This window comes from Oenanthe melanoleuca, chromosome 1 (genome assembly GCF_029582105.1).
Source record: "Oenanthe melanoleuca isolate GR-GAL-2019-014 chromosome 1, OMel1.0, whole genome shotgun sequence".
NCBI lineage: Eukaryota > Metazoa > Chordata > Aves > Passeriformes > Muscicapidae > Oenanthe > Oenanthe melanoleuca.
Genome location: NC_079333.1, coordinates 41,824,071 through 41,849,195, shown reverse-complemented (window position 1 = coordinate 41,849,195; position 25,125 = coordinate 41,824,071). Strand labels below are relative to the sequence as shown.

The 25,125-nt window shown below is 37.8% G+C and overlaps 1 protein-coding gene across 1 annotated transcript in view; it reads right to left on the bottom strand.

Annotated features, from left to right (window-relative positions):
• The window catches only part of DDX10 (DEAD-box helicase 10), a 154,511-nt gene extending 130,449 nt beyond the window's left edge, over nt 1-24,062 (bottom strand). Inside the window, exons 1-9 of the mRNA XM_056492541.1 lie at nt 23,796-24,062; nt 20,782-20,842; nt 20,412-20,542; nt 18,626-18,784; nt 18,063-18,183; nt 16,788-16,977; nt 14,642-14,768; nt 13,201-13,363; nt 11,855-11,939 (exon numbers count right to left, since the gene is read on the bottom strand). Coding sequence (XP_056348516.1) covers nt 11,855-11,939; nt 13,201-13,363; nt 14,642-14,768; nt 16,788-16,977; nt 18,063-18,183; nt 18,626-18,784; nt 20,412-20,542; nt 20,782-20,842; nt 23,796-23,981 — 1,223 coding nt within the window. The 5' untranslated portion in view covers nt 23,982-24,062. The remainder of the gene's footprint in view (nt 1-11,854; nt 11,940-13,200; nt 13,364-14,641; nt 14,769-16,787; nt 16,978-18,062; nt 18,184-18,625; nt 18,785-20,411; nt 20,543-20,781; nt 20,843-23,795) is intronic.
• Between the last annotated feature and the right edge of the window lie 1,063 nt (nt 24,063-25,125).

Sequence of the window (25,125 nt, the reverse complement as noted above, 5' to 3'; positions counted from 1 at the left end):
CTTGGTAAAAACTGATTCCCTTTGCATATCCTGCAAGCCAAAGACAGGGAAAGGTTGAAAGGGTAATTGCTTAGGTCACAAATAACTTCTTCTCACATGTTCAGTAAAGGCTAATAGGTCACAGTGGCATCACCAAAAGAAAAGCATAAAAAACAGGAGCTCTTTCATTTACAGAAGCAGTTTCCAGGTGTAAAAGAAAACAGATACAATGAGCTGGTAATTACTCAAGATACATGGTTAGCTAAGACATTATAAAATCAGGTAATTTATGCTTAAAGCATCTTCATGATCATTTTCTCCTTGTGCAAGAAAGTATCAGTTCCTGCTTTTGGCACATCTACTGACTTCAGGACTTTCACATAAAAAGAATCACCCAACAGCATTAGCAAACAAACAACATAATTGCTTTAAGTTCTACTGAAGTGTGTAATGATGTGCTTGCATGCACTAAGTCTGTATCCATTGTAGCACATACACTGTTTCCTTTATATTTACAAATAGTTCTTAAGAGTACAGATTGATAGGAAAACACTGCACAGTCCTTCATTACAAACAAAAAAGATCCCAACTGAATTTCAGAAACATGCCAGAATTGGACAGAATTCAACTCATAACCAACTGATGAGAGCAATGTGTAGGACAAAGCAAAACAAGACTGGTGAGTTGTTCTGTAGAGCAGCTTTAAACTCTCTTCTTTAGGAAGGCCAGGGAGTGCAGAAGGATGTTGTCAGGCACACCAAACAAGAATAATACCATTAATTGATAAAGATCATTTCTAGTGGAATACAGGGAGCCCACATTTCTCCAAGGATAAACAGTTATCACTTGGCAAAAACAGTACTGCAGAATTGTTTGAAAACTATAAACACTATCTGTCACAGCACAGTAAGCAATGTAAGTAGCAACAAAATCTGCAGTTAAAACAGTCTGACAGCTTTTATTACAGCTTTCTGCTTTCATTTGATGAATTTGAAAAATCACAACAAAATGCTCTTGGATGCCTGGGATTTTTTTTTTTCCCCAATGCTATACATGATGGGTTTGGATACCAACTTCTAAAGATAATCTAAAAATGTCTAGTAAATGTTTTCATCATTGAATTTAAAGCTCAACCTTCTAGATTTTGAAATTTTACATGGAAATAAAATTGATACAAGATAACAATCTCTATTACATGCCAACATAATGTAAATTTACTGATTATACATGGATTGATAAGAGTACTTTGATACCATACAAAACCTATACTGATTTAAATTCATTTCATTAGCAGACCTAAAATGTTCTTAATACAAAAATATCAGCTTGTACAATCTTTCTAAAAAAGAGTTCTAAAGCAATACAGATCTTTACCAAGGATGTTGTCACTGCTGACCAAACATCCCATGAATGTTTGCACCCTTTATACGATAAATAAAGTTGCGAATAACTTGCTTACACAGACCAAGTGCACCTTTTGCAAAAGTTCTATATGCTTCAACCCAACCAAATTACAAATGATGTATCTGCCTGTTGGACACCACCACTACCTGAACAAGCAATGAAATCCTAGAAAGCCACTGAACCTTTGAGGACTTTGCATCTTATTGTAAAAATTGGTAGTATGATCATCAAGACAGCCAATTATTCATCAAAAGAACCTGAGTTCTCAGAATGCTGTTGGAAAGAAGAATGAAAATATTCTCTTTTCTCTACCAGACAGGAAGACAGAGATAATATTGCTGCCAATACCAGTTGCACCAATTTAGAGCACAGAATAACACAGTTCTGCTTTTCTCTCCAAAGCAGATGATGTGAAAGGAAAGGACTCCAACAAGAGCTATGTGAATGATCTGGTATCTGCAAAAAATGTCTGTTAAATCTCTTAACAATTGTAATTTGTCAAGAAGAGTCTTGATTGTACTATATAAACCCATACAAACGATGTTTTCTGATCCCTTAAAGTTACCCAAAGGCATGGATTTTGCGTAGTTTTGTTGCTTGTGGTATTTCGTATCCCAGAGTGCCTGACTGGGCATTATTAAACTGTTTCTTTATTATATCTCTTTTATTTAGTGTGCAAAACACTGTGAGAGACAAGTGTCATAGAAATCACAGAAGAAATACTCATCAAAGGCCAGAGAGTGCAGATATCCTCTCTATAAGCCACAAAACCAAAATCTGCAAGGATACAGTACAGGAAAAATCATTCTATGCTTGTTTTGTTTTGTTTTTATAGCTTTCCAGCAGTATCCAAGAGGTCACTCTAAAACAGGATACAAGATCAGAAAAACCTTCACTGTGATCCTTAAAAGTTGGTTTTGTTATTAGTGCTATACTCAATGCATGCTGAGACAGCAATTGCTTCAGAAAGTAAAAAATACTAAAGGCACATTTGACAGGTAATTCACTAAAAAATGCCAAGCATTATATCTGGTATCTATGGACAATAACTATTTCAATGTCTACACTAAGTCTTGCAAAGCCTTTATGTAGACAAAGTAGTACTACAGGCTAAGTAAAGAAACAATCACATGAAAATATAGATAAAGAAAAGAGGTCTTCAAGCTCCTATACTTTCTCATCTTTTGCCACCTACTAAGAATTTAAAAAGCAAAATAGAAATATTTCTCAGAGCTATGACTTCAGAAACTCTAAAGGACTGAAAGATATAGTGTTGATGCAGTGCAGTCCTATTCTGTACATGTTTTGGAAACATTCTCTTTTAAATGCCAATAGTTTAAAAATATTTGATGTTAAGGAGCAACTTTGCCCATTTTATACCATAATCATGACTTAATTAACTAAAACAAACAGTTTAGTAACAACACTGTTCTTCAGATCTAAACATGAAAATGAAAACATTACAGAATTGATAAAGCTAAAAATTATTTCAAATACCATCTGGGAAGGTTAAGGTTTGTATATGTTCAGCGGATGTTTAGTTAAAGAAACCAAAATGCAGCTTATAAAAAAGGAGGTTTAGTTGGCAGAGTATTATCTTATTTCTCAAAGAAAAACCAACAACCAAAAAAACCAACCTCATAATATGCTAATCAGAAAAATATGGCATTAAAAGATAATCTCAAGAAGAGAGGCTTCAGTGGAAGATTTAAGTTTTCCAAAGTGTTCTCTCTGTGTATTTCATGCTAAAAGCTTCCATACTGGCAAACTTAGGAGAGGATAAACTACTAAAAACTGGCATAAACAGTTAGTTTCCATTATAGAGCCTAAAACAGGGAAAAAGAACACCCCCTATTTTCCTTACAGGAACCTTTGGTTACTACAGTTCTTCAGCAGGAGGCCTACTTCAGCAGATGATACAATATTAGAAGTTCTCCCTATTCTTGCTGACTGCAGCCCTCAAGTCCATCATCACCAAAACCAAACATCTGTCCTAAAATGCTAATTTACTCTGGTGATTTATTATTCAACAAGTATGCACTTTGACTCTGCTGAAGAAAAGTAAATTAAAAACCTGAAAGTAATCAAATTTTCTTGGACTGGGTAGGAATTGATTATATCCTGTCATCTCCTCAAGGTGATCAAGAAACCAGAGAAGGGACTCATCTTTGCACTGTGATCTTAACAGTCTCTAAGACTACAAGATACGATTTATTCCAAGCCCATGGAAAATTGCATCTTACTTGTAGAAAGCCCTTGGGGGGAAAAAAAAAATCACTTCTAGTTCATATCTGCCTTATTTTCTTGAGTCTACTGACTTCAATAATTTTGAAAAAGGCAAACAACCTCTCTGCAACTCAATCACGACTTACAAGCAGGAAGCTGTGAAAATCATCATTAGTGCTATAAAGCAAAGGGTTATATTTACAGGGACTGCAGATGAGAAAAAGAAAGATGCCTACAATCAAGAGCAAGTGCCAAAGGCAGACAAAAATGAAGTGGGATAAATTACTCAGGACAATGTGGTAGTGGCTAATTACAAGTAGAGAAAAATGGTTTTAAAATGTTTAGAACACCATTTCCTTAGAAAAGAAACACAAAGTGTTGCCAAATAGCTTCACTTGAATAATTAAAAAAAAAACACACACTAAAATTAAGAGGATAGTTTATGCACCATGACAAAATCTATCTTAAACTTCTGCTAAAATTACCCTGAGCCAACAGCTGGTAATCAAACACGAAGCAATAGAATGGTAAAAGTCCAGTGAAGACAGGATGAGGAAAAAAATGGTTTTCATGCAGGCCGAATAGTTAAAATTAGGCAATAACTGAGTGTCTACCTTAACCCATTCTTGATCACATCCAGTCAACAGCTGCATATACTTCTACACAATACTACTAAAGCAAACAACATTACCAAACAACAAAGGCAATATATTAAAGCATACTGTGGTTATTAATCAATTCTACCTGGCCATGCAGCTAGAGTTGAGCTCATTCTAATAACATTCAGAGTACTTCTACATCTTTGCCATGACCATTGTAACATATGGTTCAGTCAAATGGACCACACTTTAATTGTCAGTGACATGAGTTGTGGTCACAACAGAATAAAATAGGAATGGGAACCATCTCATCAGGCACCAGTGTTCTGCTGTAAAAGCAAATATCCAGTAGGAAAAAAAGTTATGGAAAGGGAACGGTAAGGATAAGGTGCATGGATATGCAGACCCTATAGGAAATGTTATACAGGTTGTCTCAGACAGATGCTTTATAACATGTTTCCCTAACATTTGTATTTCAGAAGACATAAGTTGATGCCAAATTTCCAGAGTTAAAGGCAGTATCTTTGCTTTGTTTGGCAAGAAAAAATAGTCTATTTTAAAAACTGGCAAAGGAGAAAACTGCGATGATGAGATAATCATAAAATTTGGGGGAGGAGGGTTGCAGATATAAAGATACTTGCATAAGTTTCCTGAATTAGAATATTTCCCATTACAGATAATGCAATATACAGGAAGTGATAATGTTTTTGAAGTTATTTACCACACATGAACATGCAGGAGCCATAAGTGTAAGTTTTTTTTATACTCTGGACGTCACACATTTACCACCATACACATAAAATTATTTTGTGGGGATTTTTAGTCTATAACTTGAATGGGACTTTACTGGGTTGACTTGATTAAAGAACTAATTTTAGCCTGAGCCAGCATGGTTAGCACCAGCATATGCTGTCATCTCATCAGTCAAAAGGCATTGAAGGAAGTGATGTATCACTGCAAAACTTAAATCAAAACCCATTCCCAAAAGTACTGCATCCAAGCCAACAAGCCATCTTTAGATACTTTAGTACTGCAGAAACTCTCCAAAGTAAATCCTTTCAGAGAAAGGAAATCAGGCACCAGGGAAGCCAGATCAACTGCTCAACTGCCTCTTTTTCACCCCGATCAAATCTGCTAGAGATTTACTAGAAGCAAGCAAGAGACTGCTCTCCTCAAAACATTAAGGTTAATAAGTCAAGCATCTGGAATAGCATTAAAACCAATCCCAATAAATGTGCCTGATTCTGCATGTGCATGATGATACACTCTAGTTATGTATTTTCATTCTTCTAATGGACCTTTGTTTATCATACATACTTGCAAAACCATAAATACAAAAATATTGAATAATGACTTCCACTGTGAAGCCAAGTTATTCACTATGTAAGGCAATCATTTATTGACTACACACCATTCACACCCTTCACAGAAGAGAAATAATCTGGACCACTTGATTTTGCAAAAATAACATTATTTAAACCTTTGCACATAATTTCAGTTTCCATAAAGAATCAAGAACAAGATGATTTCCTCACATGGAAAGACTGGGAAGCAAAATACAAAAAGCAACACAGACTCCTATTTCTAGAGAAAGATTTGCCCCTGCAAAGACTGAAAGAAATGGCAGTGAATTATTAGCTAATAACCTAACAATCATGTTTGATATAAGATGGATTAGGAAAAAAGTTAGAGTATGTCAAGTTCTAGTATTTCCAGCATGCAATTTATATTTAATTTTTAAACTTTTTAAACTGTAAATTTTTTTTTATAAAACTACAGTAGTGAAGGAAAAAACATTCAATTGATGCAGGCATTTGTCTGTGCTGCACTTTTTTGTGCAATGGAACAATATAAGACATCTATAAAAATATATCCAAAACATATCAGAATGGATAGTTTTATTCTGAGCAGATCTGTTTCAATCTGATACACATAACAAATAAACTTGTTCACTCACACACTGTCCTTTACCAAAGAGAAAATAATATCCATGTCTACCCCTAAGGGCTTCTACAGCAATATAATAATTTATATTTTTTTTTAAAGCTCAACCATCAAATTTGACGATTTAAGGTACTATTTCTAAACATATTTCTTAAACAAAGTATCAGTTTTACATCTCCAATACCAGGTTCAATTCAGGCAAAGCTTTATTTCCAATCATAATACCTTCTGGGCCTTGTGACATAATGAGGACTGGTGATATCTAAGCTTCAAACCAAAAAAACATTATTTCTCCAGGCCCAGGAAAAGTTTTATCTACAATTTATCATGACTTCTATACTGCTGGGTTTTATTCATAATATGGTAATTTGCTGTTCTGTTTTTTTTAATGACAAATGAGCACAGAAAATAAATGCATATTGGAATTTCTATCCCATCTACATGATCAATGGTCTGTTTTTGTAATACGGATTTCTCTTTAAAACAACAAATCTTTAACAAGAGATCTGTGTGCACTGCAATCTGAAACTGTGCTGTATCATCTACAGCAAGTCCTACCAAAGCAGCCAATAAAAATTACAAGAGACCAGAGTCGAGTATTCACAGCTGACCTACCCCAGCAGACAGCCAGTGTACACTTCTGAGTCCTCAATTCACCCAGGAAAAAGAGCTTCTTCCCATGGGTTGTGAACAGTCTGACATCCCACAGAGCATTTAGACAACAAAACGTTAACTGGCTTGATTTGTTTGGTTTGGCTTTAGATCACTTCTAATTGGCTTTGTTCACTTCAATTTCTCCATTGCATAGGCTGTAGTTCAGCATCCCCAAAAAATCATAAGTAAATTTTGCTATGAAGTCAGAGATTGATTCAATTTATTTTTTCTTTTCCACTGACCATTTAATATCCTTTTTCTGTCTGAAAAGCAGCCCACTTATACCTCCTGGTGAGTTCAGAGAACCATCTGGACTCTACCCTTACCCACAGAACCACAATCCCCTTCACTCTGTCACACTGGGTCCCTGCTTGCCAGCCACAAGAAATAATGGACAAGAGCCATTATTGGCTCTTGTGGCTCACCAATCTTATCAAGTTAGTCTTAGAATAAACTGATTTCAAAATGCCTTGAGAGGTTATTGACTCCTCCAGCCTATACAGGCAGCAATCCATTCCCCACAGCAGCTGTGTCCACTCTGCTAAATTAAAATACACATGCTTATTTATTTTGTTATTCCAGCTTACAGCATAGCTTCACCTCAGCAGGTAATAACCTTGGCCACTTAATCTTTCAGTGCACAGGAACATTCCTACCATTTCATTAGGAAGAGAATTCTGGCGGATAACACAGTGCCAGCCAGTACAACTGCAGCATCAGAGGCCACTGTCAAGAATGTAGCTAGGATACAGTGTTTAATTTTGGAGAACTTAATAAAACGAATTCCAGGTTAAATGTGGTGTCAACAATGTCTTGTGACCTCCACTGGCAGCCATTTTTGCTTAATCTGAGTTAGGATGATGACTTGACTGCAAAAGAATATGAGATGGTCTTAATACACCATTTATTTTTAAACAACAATAAAAGTACATCAGTGAGTCAAAATAAAAACAGGAAAATAATCAAAACAAGCAGTTGTCATTCTTGGCTGTCCTGATTATTCAGAACCCAAGACATATACCCCTGAAATATTTTTCCCATGTAAAAAAATAAATAAAAATCAAGCTTCCACCATTGACAAAGTACTATTAAGTCACTTGCATTTTTATATGCTTTATTGTCACATCACTCTTAAGGCTTATTAGTCTCACTTTCACACATATAATGTGTAATTACTTAAGGAGAGCCCCAATGAGCATCAATGAGCTTCAAAGCTTACACTACATGGCAGAATAAGACCATTCTACAACCTGCTCCTTTCACCTGTCCATAATTTGACAGATGTGTGTGTTCTCTAGTACTCACAAAGCATCAAAAAACACATTCTTCTTAAAAGTCTTTAGGCATACCTCCTTGGATCTAAGCATCATACAAGGCACTACAAAGATGACAGGTAACAGAGTATTCTGCTTTGAGAAAATGGGGTTTTATTATTCCATTTGTTTTCAGAAATATAATTTACTAAAAGAAAAGAAGCATGCCTGCATTTTCACTATGTTTAATGACAACAACCAAATTACTATTACTCTCCAAATCAGTGTAAGCACCTAAGAAACCTAACCAGCTAGGCTGGATTAAATACCATCAGAAGTCTGAGCCAGTCAGACCTAAATCTAATAAGGCTCTGTACATATCACATATAAAAACTGCAGAACAAAAATATTTATTCTGTTTAATATTTCAGTGTCAGTGTCTTTAAAAAAAGACTCCTAACAGAAAAATCACTAAACTCAAGCAGCAGTTTTTAAGCCACATCTGAAAAAACAAACAAAAAAAAAAAAAAAAAAAAAGAAATTAAACATTAAGTGGAGAGATTAATGTAATGCCAAAAAAGAAAGAAATTACTGAGTGTTGCCAGGATATAGGTACATCCAAAATTCAAGGGATTTATGCATGAATAAAAAGATAAAATAAATTTTTTGGTGTCTTGTCTCACCAATGCAATTATGACTGGAAGAAAAACATCCCTATACACTTTTTTTTAATGCCATACAACTTAAATATTATGTTTGGAAAAACAGTTGGGGAAAAAAGTGAGCATCAGGGTGCTTCAAAAATTATTATTATCTTCTACTGTCCCCTAGTGGCACTGTAGTTTATTTCATCACAGAATACTTTCAGGCTTCATAGGTTACACAATAGAAGGCATCAACAGAAATTAAAAGCCAGAAGAAATTAATTCTGCAGGCAATTGCTACAAGCAGCTTTTATTTAGTTTCTGAAATGAAATCCCACAGGAAACACTGCAATCTAGTATTTTAAACCACTGATTTTTCTAAGAAACTGTGTGGTAAAAATAACATTGAAACTATTTACTGGACTGCTCATGATAGAGTCAGTATTTTAGAAATTCTGTCAGTGAACTATTTAAGACTTTGAAAGCAACTGGAAGAAACAGCTCCAGTCACTGTAGCATGCATACCTTTCAGGGTGATTTAAAAAAGCCCCACCAATACATTTCAATTCTACTATAAAGTAAAAGCATTACTGGACCGCACCCAGATTTTCTTGATCTTACTTTACTGTAAATCAAAAATGCAGGAGTTGCAATTTATGGTCTTCAGCAGGGTAAAATGCAAAAGAAATGCTTCTTAGGGAACACAGTGCCTTTATCCACTTAAAAATAAACTATTATTTATCTCTCGTCTTAGATCAAACTTTGCAAAATTTTAAGACATATGTGGGAACACATCCATGACTGTTAGTCAAAGGTTTTCCAGCCCCTTCCCCAGCATAATTTCTCCCCTTCCATACTTACTTTCGTATCACAAAATAATTTGACTTTAAAAGTAAACAGTATTTGGCATCCCAGTTTTAATTACAATTTAACACAGCCCCTTAATTAGATATTTAATTTAGCTTTCATTCTATGCAATTATATTCTCATAACCCATGAAAATTTGTAATTATCTCTAACCTCATTAATGAGGACTACTAAATTGTAGTTCCTTTCATTTTTATCAAGTTTCTAGAAGAAACACTAGCTTCTCATACAAACTGTAGCTATTGAAAACAAGTGAAGCTTTCTACTCAACACTCAGATTTTAATAAGAAGTACATTCTCAATTATCCATATCAAAAACTGCATTAGCCTATTTACTTATTGTACAGTATTTACTTAAAATTATTAGACATCTCCCTTGTTTTATTTTCAAAGATTTATTTTACGCTATTTAGTTTCCTAAACAAATTTCCTTCCAGGACCGTTTTATATTATGGATGGAGACAGCCTGTATGTTTCTTCAAAATGAATGCTCAATACAGGCTGATCTTTGTATCAGATTAGGAAACAGAATTTATCCATGAAGCTTTTCCTACAGAAGGAATTTGCTTTCACCATCAGTCAACACCCTCCAGCTCATGCAATTTGCTCAGATGTGCTCCCAATTTCCATAAGGCCTCCCTACTGAAAAATTCACATAGAAGGAAAGATAATCTACACCCCAGTAAGGCATCCAGCACAGCCCAGAGCCCCTGAGACAGACACTCTGCCCCAATTTTCTGCTAAATCTGTCCCTGGAGCAATCACACAAGGCTGTACTTCAGAGGCCACAGGAGACAGACCCTAAAGGTTGCCAGGAAAGTCCTCTCAGAGCAAAAAGCATTATGACAAAGGGGAGTTGTTTGTCTTTGCACCTCTTTAGAGCTGTTTCACAAGCTAAACTTACAATGGCTTTTCTTAGCTCCTAATGAGAACTGGGAAAAGGCCTGAGGATTACAGCTCCAGGGAGGTGCTGTAACTGAGTGACACTGCTCAGAAAGAGCTCAACCAGTACTCTAAACACTGCCAATTAAACAGTGCCAAACACATTGTTTTCCTTCAATGATGACAGTATGCCAAAAAGACAAAATTACAAGCCTTCTGTGGAAGCCACATAAGACTAAAAAAAAAAAAAAAAGAAGGAAGACGAAAAAGCAAATATTACAGATTTCTAACCAAGCCTATATGCTTTTCTCTCAATTGGTATGCATAAGATTACATCTAAATTTTAAATCAGCTAAATAGCTACGTGTTTTATCTAATTATATACAATATTCACTGACTTTGTTCAGTGACAGGTTTTTTTCAGTCATTTCAAAATTCAGCATTCCCTTCTACTGTAGAAGATCAGAAAACAGAGAGCAGAGACAGAATGGGGCAGAAATGTTACCAATTACAATAAAAACATGGCAAAAACGTCTACATTTTGAAGGAGTGCTGGAAAGGAGTGCTGATCCAGGAAAACAGATCTCAAATTCTTAAAGTGTTGAAATCCTTTTGTAAGCAAATGCCCTGTCATTAGGTTAGACAACTGCCTATATTGCAAGCTCTACTACAAACAAATTAAATTAGAGACAAGATATAATGCTAGCTCTTACATTTTATCCTTCAGATAATTGCATGAAGTTTTTGATCTCCTGAATTATATGCAGTAACAGCTGCTGTTTCACTTAAAAATCTACTTCAGAGATGAAGGACTTGGTTTTCAACAGAGTATCTGGGTAACTCCCTTCCATCATAAAGGCTTAGCCACAAATATTTTAACTAAAGCTGTGCTTAAGAATATAATTCCATAAAAGACTTAGAAAATTAAAAATATAACCTGTAATTAACATTTGATTCCTTCCTCCCAAATTAAAATAAGGAAGAAATATTTCCATCCTTTTGAAGAGTCTCCAATGACACAAAGAAATTGGATCCACAGTGTAAAACCTTATTTATCTATAAATGTCAGTGGCAAAACAAGTTTTTCCACCCACAAACACACTCAACTCATCCTTTGAGGTAATCCACCCAAGAGAAAATGGTTTTCTATTTCCTCACTAATCTTCCCTAATCAGATGGAACAATCAGGGATATTTTTTTCTGCTGTACAAGTCTCTGAAGCTAAGAAATTATGAAATTAAATCATTATATTTAACTAATCAAAAGGGGCTTTTAGTGATAACAGCCTTTTTCTTTCTAATTTATATCTTCATTTTTTTTCAAGTGAATCTTTAGTCAATGATCTGTCTCTACAGTGAACTCATTTCAAACATTAAAATACGAAAGAAAAGTGAAAACAAACCTGGCTGTTCTTCCCACTCTGTGGATGTATGTGTTTGCATCTTCTGGACAATCAAACTGAATGACCCAATTCACTGCTGGAAAATCTGTGTAAAGAAAAAATACATCAAGTAAGTTCACTGGACTCAAAACCCTCCTATTTAAGAGCATTAATTCCTGTAAGAACCATCACTTGGACCCATTTACAGACACTAGGTGCAATCTCTGAAAAAAAAAAAATAGTTGCATGTATAAGCATACATAAACAACCATTCTCTTCATCAAAAAAAGTTTAATTAATTTGTGTGTTTGTTTCCTAAATTATGACAGTGCGATGAATGGAACATAATTTCACACTTGACAAGAACAGACATGCTTTGTATCACACAGATGATAAAACACCCTATGGTTAACAATTATATAACCATATCTGACCCACTTTTCACCCTTACTCTTAATATCCTACACCACTGAGGTCTGAAGTCAGCTGGGCTAAGGCTGCCTCACTTCAGCTGTCACATACACAAACACCATAACCCCCTCAAAGATGGGAAGGGGTGACCAAGCCTGACAAAAGTGAACCTTGATTGTGAATGGTATTAATAATAAGCATTTTCTAACTGCTGCACTTCACTCAGCAGCAGCATGCTTTGCACTGATATTACTTTCAAACCAAATCTGCAGCTATAATGTATTCCAGAATTACACCCATACTCTAAGCCAAATTAACCATACCCAAGTTAGATAGTCACTGGTGAGATTTCAGCAGTATGGAAGGTATGAGAACCAGTTTTCATTCCTGACTTCAGTTTTTAGAGGGCCTTCTTTCTTTTTGTAACATAGTGATAAAACCTCACATTTTCAACAAAAGTTTGCTATCTTGAAGAATAACTGGACTCCTGAAAAGTCTTGTGTTGTACTTAAATGCCTCCAAGAATTAAAAGAAAAAAAAATCTTTTTACCCTCATTTATTTTTGTCTCCTTATCAATACAGTCCTACAATGCCACTCATATATCAGACATTAAAATTTCCAAAATTTCCAAGGTTTCTATTTCCACATACCAGTAGGTTAGCAGTTTTTCACATCCTTTAGAATAACCCACAGGATACAGACATATCAGAAATACTTAAAACTGCTGGATTTGTAAATCCAGCACGTTGTAAACAAATACATCCACACATGTTTCTCGGGGATAAAATGAAAAGAGCAAAGTGGGCCTCTTCAGTAAAGAAACAGCAGAACTCAAAGAAGCATCTCTATTTTGAGGTCCTAAGCAAACTACAGCTTCATTTTTCAAAAACTGGGTCAGTGTTCAGAGTCTGATAGAGCCTCAACAGGTTTAGCTGTTGTTTCTGTGGGTACCTACCCAGGCCACGAGCTGCAATATCTGTAGCAAAAAGCACTGCTGCCTTTTTCCGAACAAAACAAGTGTAGACTTCCATTCTCTTCATCTGCTGCTGCTTCCCATGGAGTGCCAGGACAGGAAGACCAGGCTGAAGCTTACAGAACACTCTGAACAGATACTGAACCTACCCAACAAATCAGGGGGGAAAAGAATTACCATGCACTGTTTTTGAATCTGTTAAGATCATATACAGTGTATATAGCAACTGACACGGTACATCAAATTAAATAAACTTTTCTCCACATCAGACAAAAAAGATATTGAGACCTTGTTACACACCAGGCACTGAAAGACAAAAGCAACTGCGGCAAAAGATTGCCATGCCTTTTGATGGCATTTCCTAAAGGAAACCAGAGTAGGTAACACCAAGAACAATTTGAGATGTGAGTACTTGGGCTGTATGCAAAGGACCAAAGTATGAAAAGTCCATCAGAAGCACTTCTTTTAGACAGTACTGGAGGGAAGTAGTGTTTCATACTTGTAACTCAAATCAGTCTACAGTCTCAGTTTACTAATTCAACAGGTTCCCTTACAAAATCAGCCTGTTTACTCTTACCTACAGTACCCATGATGCAGCATTATTTTACAGCAAGCAGCATTCATCCTTTTAAGAAAGTAGTTACATGAACTGTGTATAGTGCAGGAACAACTGCAGCTCTGAGAACTTCCATACAAATAAGATGACTACTTCAGTGTACTCACCAGTCAACTGCAGAACAACAAACTATTGCAACCTCTTGCACAGGTGAAAGAAATGCAATGAATGTTTACTAGGTCATTGTAAAATGGTCTATTATTGTAAAATACTAGCTTTGCATTATACTAGCAAGCAATACCTGTACTGTAAAATACCTGACACATGCAGCTAACTGCTGGTACAAATATCTGTGCCAAACAAACACCTGCAAATAACTTCAACAGAATGGTCCCAGGACACTCACACAAGCAGGTACTTGAAGGATGACCTGCTATGTGAGAAAAACCTTTGCCTGCACTATTACTTACTATTTCACAACCACACCTTCTCAAACAGGCAGCTTGTAAGGAAAGCAAGTAAAATTACAGAAATGCTTTGTAAGCTAACTATAAAACATGCCAAAAGACAGAACTGAAATAGCTGGGCCTTACTGACGTTAACTTTTAGCACTCATTTTCAACAGCAGACCACAAAAATGGCTAGAACACTCAGGTCTCCAGAACCTTCCTGCATTTAGCCTGGGCCACTGTGAAGCCAGGCCCTGAATGACATGCAGCAGGAGGCGATAGTTTGTTCCTCCAATTTCCTGTTGCAAATTAGCCCACAATCTCACCTCTCTGATGCACTGACACCTATATGAATATCTTCATTTTAGTAGTTTTAAAATTCTGGGGTGGAAGGAAGGAGGAAAAAAAAAAAGCATACCTCTTTACAGCTTGCAAAAAACACAATGCTCTTCTTTTTCAAATGGGTTCTCAAGAAAGAGTATAACATGTTTACTTTTTGTTGAAGCTCACAGACAACATAGTTCTGATCCAAAGTTGCTGGGGTACTAAAAAAGAAAAAAAAAAAAAAAGAAAACACCCTCACACCAAAAAAGTACATTTAGATAAATCACAGAAATGTCTCACCTTTATTTTAAGCCAGGAGTGTCTTATATATATTCAGAAAAAGGAGAAAAGAAAAGGAATCAGGCTGGAAAGCTCTCCCACTTTGAGAAACAAGTCTTAGCAGCTTCATTTGAAAGCTACATCAATTCCCTTATTAAAAGCCAGTGGGGTGGGACAGATGACTTTTGACATTACTTCTAAATTCATTTACTTCCAGCAAGGCAAACTCTTTCCATGTCTAAGCAGCAACATTCAAATTCCCTTGGCTCAAAATGCAATTTTGTCTATTAGTCCTATTAAAGCATCATTTGTGCTTAAGGCAATGTCAAAGCAGAGTCTAATCATGCACAAAAAGAGAGCATTGATGTATTTCTACTGATTACAAAGTGACTTTCTAAGGCTCTGAATTGTCATCTCAACTCACAATTCTGTTCTTAAAAGCAGAAATAAAACAACAAAAAAATTCTTTGCTATATTTGCCCTCGAAACACATCTAAATGCTAATCTCTTACAGTCCCTCTCCTTCAGTCTAAACAGACTGTGGGTATTCAAAATTATTTTCTAAAGGTGGTCACTTGGGAGAATGAAATTACAAGAGACTCCTCCAGTTTTAATTCTGTTATTTAATTTGAATTACGCCACAGCACTTTATGCTTTCTAAGTATTTCAGAGGAAATTGCATTTATAAGGCAATAACCTAAGGCACTAAATTCTAAAACAAATTAATATTTTTTTTTTTTTTTTAATTTGCTTTGTTATCTAATTGCATTCTCCCAAATATTTAATAAAATTAAATGCACTTTAAAATAGACTTTACCAATCATGGGAGATCTGTGAAATATATAGTCACCAAAATGAAGACTACATACAAGGCTTTTACATTCTCTTCTGCTAAGAGGGTATTAACCACACAATTTTTTCTGGCAATCATGTTTATGGAAGATGCTTTTGATAGCACTACTGATTAAAACAAGGTATTTGCAGCACAATACAGAGATAATCAAATCAAACAGTAAAAACTTCTTCAAGATTCAATGTGGTTCTGCCATGCATTTTCCTGATGATTTCTGGTTTGCTCCCAGGAAAGCCATTTTTATCTCTGTGTTTCACCTTTCTTCTGCATCTTACATATGGAAATACATGCATATTTCATAGGAGAGCAGAAAAAGAATCATCCATGCTCGTAAGTAATTTGACACTCAGATGATCAAGCCCACAGAAATGGAAAATAACATTCTTCATTTGAGTTTCAAAAGAAAATTATGTGCCAAAATGCAACACTCATTTAGTGATACATTAAATTTTTTGAGCATGGCACAGACTTCCCTTCCAGCAAGGGCCTCCCATCCTACTCCAAACTGCAGGGCAGGACAAATTTATTTTGTGCACACAGAGCCAGAACCCTAAACATGCAGAGAGAATAGAGCACATCAGGAAGCCCTGGGAGTTACCACACGTGAACTAACACCACATGGTTTCTTTGGGGCACCTAATACTGAATACACAAGCAAGATTGTCATTCTGCACTTTCCCAAGAGGGAAGCACATCCTTGGAAAGCCAGATGGCACACAAACTGTATTTGTGGTGGTTTTGCACACACATGTGGGAGGCAAGGAAGCTGAACAACAAAAAGGAGTTAGTCAGAGCTGAGTGCTGCTAGGCTCAGGATACTGGCTATAATCCACTCTGCAGCTTCCTACTGAGGAAAAAAATTCCAGTCTGAGAAGCTGCCTGAGTAGTCTAGACAAACACAGGTTCCAGCCCCCTGCAGTGATACAATCAGAACTAGTTCCCTCTTATTTGGAAATTCCTTGCTTTCACAGGAAGGCACATAGCAGGATCAGACACTGATCCAGTGATGGCTGCACAGCAAAACCTCTGATTCAGGGAACTGTCAGAGAAACATGAAATAGGATCACTATCTAACCCTCCCTAGGGGGGGAAAAAAAAACCAACATACCTGAATTTGGCTTTCTCATGAACCCAAACATATTCTGGATCTTTCAGACTCAGCCGTGCAAGATCCTTCACGGATTTTGTTTGTGTTGCAGAAAAAAGCAAGGTCTGGCGTTTCTTAGGTAGATTTTCTATTATTGCATTCATTGTATCAGCAAACCCCATGTCTAGAATTCTGTCAGCTTCATCAAGAACTGGATTGAAAGATAAATTTGAGAAAAAACTGGTCTTACATTTAATTATTAAAAAACTCTACATTACATCCACACAGCACAAAATTCTATCCGTACTTAAAATGTAGAGATTAAATTAACTACTGTACATGACAGGAATCTCTTTAGAAATCCCTGTACTTCTTAAAACATATTTTTAAAAATACCCTCAACAGAAATCATAGCATAAACTATGCACTCCAGCCCTCAGTTTCACATGCAGAACCAAAAAGATCAGCATCTCAAGTAAACAGTTTGGCAATTTGCACACACTCCCTGTCCTATTACTGAAATAAAAGCACAGAATGTAAAACAGTGCTGTAGTATTTGTTACAGAGCAAAACACTCTCCTGTACCTAAGCTGAATTTACCATTGAAATATAGGGTATAAATCGAGTAGCACAGAAACAAAGCTTTGAGAGTCTACATTTAATGCAATTCTTGTCTAACTGCCATGAACTGTACTAAGTGTAGCAAGCATAATTTCATATTTATCAGCTTCATTAGCTTCTTAATTGCTTCTAAGTTCCTCCAGCTATGGTAAAGATTATGCAGCTCTTAACTAGCAGGCAAATCTTTTCATTACACTGAAAATTTTTGTTCAGGCTAGAAGGATGAAAACAAATAATTTTAACAATGCAAACAAAAGAATAAAATTAGTTTAAAACACAAAGAAAAATGCTACAACTGGTCCAAACACTGCAGTGGATATCCTATAGAGCTAGTTAATTATCATGTCAGGGAAGACACAAGAGCCATAGACAGAAAGGTAAGCTTAGCATTAGGAAAGACAAAAGCAAAAGATTATGTGGGGCACTGCATTGGAGTTTGGGTTCCTTACTAAATCCCCTGCTTGTTCTTATTATCCTAAGGGAGGCATGGCTTCAAAGAAAGTACATGTATGTGATTTTTGCTGTTTTCTAATTTATACTTAACATGTGCAAGTTTAAATGCCATTCATCTACATACCATGACAAGAATAAACTTTTTATGCAAGGAAGTGCTGCACACAATTATGAGCTGTTACAACATATTCCCAAGTACTTTCAAGTACTTAAAAAACTTACTCAACATTTGCAGATCAGATGCATAGAAATATGAAGTTTCATCCATGTGTTGTAAAAGCCGTCCTGGAGTGCAAATTAGCATATTTATGTGGTGGATTCTTTCAGACTCTTCTTTCAGATCCTGAAATGGAGTTAATCCAGCTTAGCTTAAGTTGTTCAGACTAGAAATCCAGAACCAGAGACAGTCAGGCCAGTTAATCTATTAACAGCTTTTAGAAAAAACGGCCTTTCCTCTTCCCACAGATATGCCACCATTTCTTCAGCATGCTCACACCTGTGGCTTGAGGAAAATGTATTTCAGAGTAATCTAAATTAACAGGATAGTCCTGGAAGACTTGGCAGGAAGGTCCATCCAGTCATAGACATTGAAAAGATTTTAAATATGCTTCAAAAAGCTTCAATGGACACAGAATACACACAAGAAAATGAGTGGGCCACTGACAGGTTCCCACTAAATACTCTCCTCCTTGACTTTTCGAGCCCAGGGTTTTCTTCCTAAACTAGCACTTGATACAGCACTCAACTATGCTTCCTTCCAGCAAACTCCAAGGGAAGACACAGACCTTTCCTCCAATGATAAGGCCAGCTGAGAACTCGTGATTCTTCCCCACTTTTCGCAGAACCTTGAAGGTTTGATACGCCAGCTCCCGGGTAGGCGATATTATCAAAACCCCCAGGCCATCGGCTGAAGTCCACTGCTGGCGATAGAGGAGTTCCAAAGCCTGAAAGAGATCACCACGTTACTGCCACAAAAATCTCAGGAGGAAAATGTACAACAACAAATTGCAAAGTGTGTCATTAAAAAAAAAAATACAAAGGTACATTAATTGAAATAATGATGTGAAGATGCAGCACACTTTTCACATAGTTGATGATATAAAAATTTTAACTAACAGTAATGATACTTCCTGTAGCAAAATTCTTCAGTACCAACCTATGACAGACAGTAATGGCTAGGAAACCATAAACACTTCACTGCACAATTAATCCTACTCTGCTAAATTCTGGAAATTAGGCCATTTATATGATAATAGGAATCAGTGTTGAAAAATATGAGAAATTTCCCTGCTCATAAGGTTTTGTGGGTACTGGAAACAGAATGAGCACCTGGGAAAATGTTAATTATTGAAGCTTTAGTTCTGGCTTATAGACTTGAAGCAGTATTATCCATACACTTCATACAGAGCATTCCAACTAAAGTTGCCATACACCTCACACCAGGATTATTCCTCCTCTTATGGATTTGTACAGAAACACTGTATTAGTCAGGTAATCCTACCACAAGGACTTGACAGGTATGAACATCTGAAGCCTTCTGAAATACTGAGAGCTGGTAAGCATACTTGCAAAATTAATTTTTTTCTGCTCTTCAGCTCCCCTCTTAGCCCTCTTCTCTAAAACTGTTTTAAAATAAGGTTTGTAAAACAAAGGACTTCTACTCTTAGATTAAATAATAGAGCAATCTCACTTGTTTCTCAATTTCACATGACTTTTGAAGCCACCATACATTTTTTTTACTCTCTACTAATAAGATTCTTTTTTTAAAAAAAAAGCATAACACTTAAATCTTCTTTACTAGAGAGAGTATTCAAAACACCTACTACTGTTCTCACAGTTACTGAACGAAATAGGCTCCAAAGAAATTTATGTTTACAAAAATGTAAGTAATGTTTAACACAGAGCAATTCCATAAGAAAAAAAAATTATCCCCTTTGGGGTTTGTATCCACTTATATGTGCACTTTAAGCACATGTCTCAATTATGCTTTCAAATTGAAGAAATGAAATGCAGATCATGATGCTTTGAGTAAAACTGTCAGACATCCATGATAGGGTTTTTCATCCCACTTTTCTGCTTGCACCCAGAAGTAATTTCTCAGGAGTTGACAGGAAGTGTACAATCACAAATGTTAACTTTGTTACATAAGGTCCAAACTGTAACATTTTAAAGGAGTGAAAAACTAAAAAACTAAAAACATCTAAGGACCTAAAAATCTACCATTCTGTTTCATACACCTAGTTTTCAAATGCCAGAAGAATTAGACAACTAGAGCTGCACCAGGAAAGCATCCTTGAGAGAAAAACAAAGCACTTCCTAAATCACACAGGGTCTCCTAATGTAAGGATCAAAATGAAACTTTTAAGTCACAGAATATTCCTGCCACAAAAAATACAATTCTTTCAGAAGTTCAAGCAGCTTTATTTAATTCCTAAGTATCTTGGCTTTCGAAACACTCAGATCAGTTGAATTTTAACTTTTCTCTCAGCATCCACTAATGTAATCTGGCTGACACCAATATTTCACAGATAACTTGGTTTGAGTAGAAATAGAAGGATGTAAATTACTTACTGGAACAATAAAAGCCAACGTTTTGCCTGATCCAGTCTTTGCAGCTCCAAGCACATCTTTACCTTGTAAAGCCAAACCTATGGTTTGCCTCTGTATCTCTGTTACCACACGATACTGAGATTCCTGCAGTCCTGGTATGTGTAGGGTGGGAAGAAAAGAGAGAGTGTGGGAGGGCAAGAGCAACAAAAAAAGGAAGAAAGAAAAAAACCTATTTAATTTTGTCTGGCCCATGACTGCATTGCTGTGTTTAGAAAATTATGTACATGGTAATACTCACTTAAAACTTAAAGAAAAAAAATTGTTCAGATTCAGATAAGCAATGTATTCCCTTTTCCTTATATTATTTTCCAAAGAAAAGTTCTATACTCACCTTTAAGGGTTTTCTTTGACAATGGAAAATCTGAAAATCTTTGGATTTCACTTGCATTTATCTGAAACAAAGTAATTTTAATCATTGCTTATAATCCAACCATAAGAGAGGAATTGAACAGCATTCTACAAGCTGGTGCTAACATAAATATATAGCAGCTCAGTATGACCTGATTCAATTTGGCTAGTCAAGCATTCTACACTATTTTGAGCTAATCTAAACAAATTGGAATTCTTGACAAGTACTTCCAAATTCAGTTGGTAATTCTCAGTCTTACTATTTTGCATGCTAAATATTTACAACTCAGTGATGTATACAATTTCTGGTTAATTTCAGCTAAGAGAGATTCTGCATAGAAAACCAGAAGGCCTACAGGAGGGAAAAGTATTTTACTAACAACAAAAAAATATTCATGCAATCAATTATGTGCAACTAAGGGGATGGATTTTAACAGGTTTGTGATACATGAAATGGGTTATTGTAGCAATCTGAAATTGTTCTAAATAACTAAAGTTCTTCAGTAGTGAACTTCTTTTTAACTCTAGATGAGTAAGAACAGATGTATTAATCAAAAAAGAAGACAAAAATTGTTCTGCTCTTCTACCTTCAACTTCTCTAAATCAATTTAAAAATCATTACATGCATAACCCTAGCTCTTTCAAACATATCCAAGGGAAAAAAGTGAGAGCAGTATTAAAAGAGCAAGAAATGTTGGGAAAAGGCACGTCACAAAGCTTCCTATATTATTTCTCTGCCCTACATACTTCCAGGAGCTGAGCAATGTTACACTGTAGTACCCTTAAACTCAGAAAGTATTGATATATTTTTAAGTCGTGTCCAAATGGAAAGCATAAGAAGAACTGATGTGTGAGGTAGATCTTCTGATAGTCCTATTCCACATCTTCATGCACCAGTGGAAAACACCACCAACTTGTATTCAGTTTGTTTCCCTGTCCAAAGTTAGTACCGCTGCTCATCTGCTGGGAACCTGTAACCATGAGCTCTCTCTAATCACCTCCATATGAGAGCAGCCAGCTCATATCAAATACTTTAAATGCTGTTCTGATCTAACTCAAATAATTTGAAATTGAGCAGACTAGAAAGAATTTTTGACAAACAGCTCCCCAGCACACCATTTAGGCTGTTAACGCTTCTCATGAGCACAATTGTTTGGAAAAGACCAGGTTAATCAATTGCCTGACAGGCAACAAAGTCACTGAATCAACAGAAAACAGCTCATCTACAAACATATAAGACAGGAAAATGGTCCCATGATATAGAACATTGAAACTAAATTTCAGATTTTCCATCTATGCTGCCACATGCTTGCCACATGTCAACAAATGGAAAAAAAAATCCAGGAACAACGTATAGTGGTTGAGTACTCATCATTAATTTTGTCTTGTTTATGCACCCCAGTCATTCTCACACATGAAATTATGGACAGGAGGCCAAGCAGGATCACCTTGCATCCATCAGCCATTCTACCACTATTCCATGCACAGGTAAATCTAACCCACGAACAGCCTGTGTGCCAGAGACCCCAGCCACTGCTCTTCACAGAGAGGAGTTTACCCAAGAGCTTTCTACTTTCCTTGTTCCTAAGGGATCTGCATCATGCAGAACTCACTGGAGACCCCTGAAGATCCAAGCACATAGCACTTCTTCACAATTACCACTCCCACTTTAATCAGATCCAAGGTAGTACGGAAGAAACACCAGAGACCCAGTGGAAAACCTTGTCAGGGACCAGAAAAGAATATCCGAAGGACTGAAGACAGAAAGTTAAGTAGGCATTCAAATGTACGCAGGAAGAGAATCCTGGAGCAAAAGGACAGCAAAACCCCAGCAGAGGTGAGACCAAGAGTCCCCAGAACTATCCTAACACATGTTTACTCTTCCTTAATTCTGATGAAAACATGCCTGAACGTTACACCCTCTTTTCTTCAACATCTAAAAACACACACAAACACAACCCTCCACTATCCAATCCTTACCTATGCTGCCCCAAGATGCACAGTGAAACAGATGCATGTGCAGTCACATTAGTGACATGGAAACATCCATAGACATTCACATAGCCAAGGCCATTTGAAAGCCATTTGCTTTCAAACAGCAAAGCAAATGATCCAGTGAAACTCAAGAATACTAACTTGCTGAATCTTAACTAACGGAGCTAACACAACCTATTTATGGTAACAGATGTGTTTCTTCTACACTTTCTACACCAAATGACAATCACCAAAAAGCCACTACCACCAGCTGTGCCAAGTGCTGCATAACCAAGTACAACTGCCCTGCAAACTCAGCAAAAGTAGGCAGGAGGATGAGCAGCACCACAGGCAGCACACACCTAACCCGTTATTCACAATTGCAGCGCTTTCCACTGATCAGCGTGACTCCAAAGCCGACTATCTCCTGCCGGAATTCAAGGGGATCTGGGTGACAAAAGCAACACCACTCACTTCATTCAAGGCCTTGCATTCAAAGCCCTATTTCCTAACTTGAGGCTAAACAACACGTTCATTCATACTGATGCTTTGCCTGTCGTGCGTCTTCTGTGGAGACAAAGGTGTCCTACCTCCAACAACGGAGATATCCACGTTGCCTGGTGAGAAGGGTTAAGTGTCCCTGGTTACCACCTTGCCCAGCACCTGCCTCAGCCTCCTCCTCCTCCTCCTCGCTGCCCTCCTAGCCATAAACTCGCCCCTCCGAGGGTCCCACTGCCCCCGGCTCCACAGCCCGTCCAGCCACCTCCACCAAAACCCCTGGAACTGCGACTACCGGCCCCTCCTTCTCTGCCAGGGATAAAAGAACAGAGCACCTCGTGGCACTAAAAGAGCAGTGCCACCCAACACATCTCTTACCCACCAACAGCCCTGCACAGCAGCGGGGCTCCCCACGCCTGCCCAGGACCCACACACAGACACCATCCCTCCTGCTCCCAGGTCTGTCCGCACGCACACACCACGCGAGGAGAGGAGCCGCTTCTCCACAGCCCCCGGATGCCGTACCTCGGGGTAGCGCTGCACCAGGCGGCCGATGTTCTCCCGCTCCACTTGCCACTCGGGCCGCTTCCTCTCCTTGCGCTGCAGCCGCAGCCTCTTCGTCCGCCGGCTGTATTTCTTCTTCCACCGCTCGAAGCTGCGCACGGGGTCCATGGAGGCGGCCGCGGCCGCAGCTCCGCCGGGCCGGCCCATGCTGCTCCGCCGCCCCGCGTGGGTCGCGCACGGGGCGGGGCCGGGCGCAGCCGGAGCGCGTCATCGGGCGCGTCATCGGGCACGTCATCGGGCAGCGCCGCCGGGAGCCACCGCCCGCCCCGCCCCGCCCCGGCCCGGCCCGGCCCCCGCGCTCCAGCGTGGGGAGGTTGTGCGCGTGTTTAACTAAAGTCTAGGTTTGTGGAGGATAACCCAGAAAAACATGTTGGTGCCGCAGCAAGGAAAATACGCTGTGATCGGGATTATAAAACGGAAAAAATAAAAAATAAAGTCGTAATAGGAAAGGGATGTGTGCTTAGTGCTGGCGTAAATTTTGTCCTCAGCAATGTGGTGGTGTGGGGGAATCACAGAATCATAGGATGGAGATTATCCAGTTGCGGCCCCTCTGCCATGGGCAGGGTCGCAGTTCACTGGACCAGGTTTTCCAAAGCCCCATCCAACCTGGCCTTGAACACTTCCAGGGATGCAGCATCCACAGCTTCCCTGGGCAGCCTGTTTCAGAGCCTCACTGTACTGACAGTGAAGAATTCCTTCCAAATGTCTAATTTAAACCTGCCCACTTTTAGTTTGAATCCATTCCTCCTTGTTTTATCACTACCTGCTCTTATGAAAAGTCCCTCTCCAGCTTTCCTGTAAACCCCTCCACCAGGTCCTGGAAGACTGCAATTAGGTCACCCCAAAACCTTCTCTTTTCCAGACTGAACAATCCCAATTCTCTCAGCCTTTCTTCACTCCTTCCAACAGGTCTGTGTCTTTCTTGTACTGGGACTGCAGAGCTGGAGTGAGTACTCTGGAACTGGAATCAGGAGGCCCTAACTAACCTCTAACCCTAATCCTAAGACTAACACTAACCCTAGCCCTAAACCCTAACCCTAGCCCTAACCCTAACCCTAACTCTAACTCCTAACCCTAAGAGGTACATATCTCTCTACAAACTAGATTTAACCAACCTGCAGGTTTGTATTACGCTATCTTCACGTTCACCAATTTTTAACCCCTCCCAGCGGGAAGGTCTGCATTGCTCTGCAGATTTTCAGCGGTCAGAAACTATTCGCTGAGTCAGTTTTAGCACTTCATCAGCACCCAGAATTAAAAACAAAAACAGGCTGTGGAATTATTGTGCCAC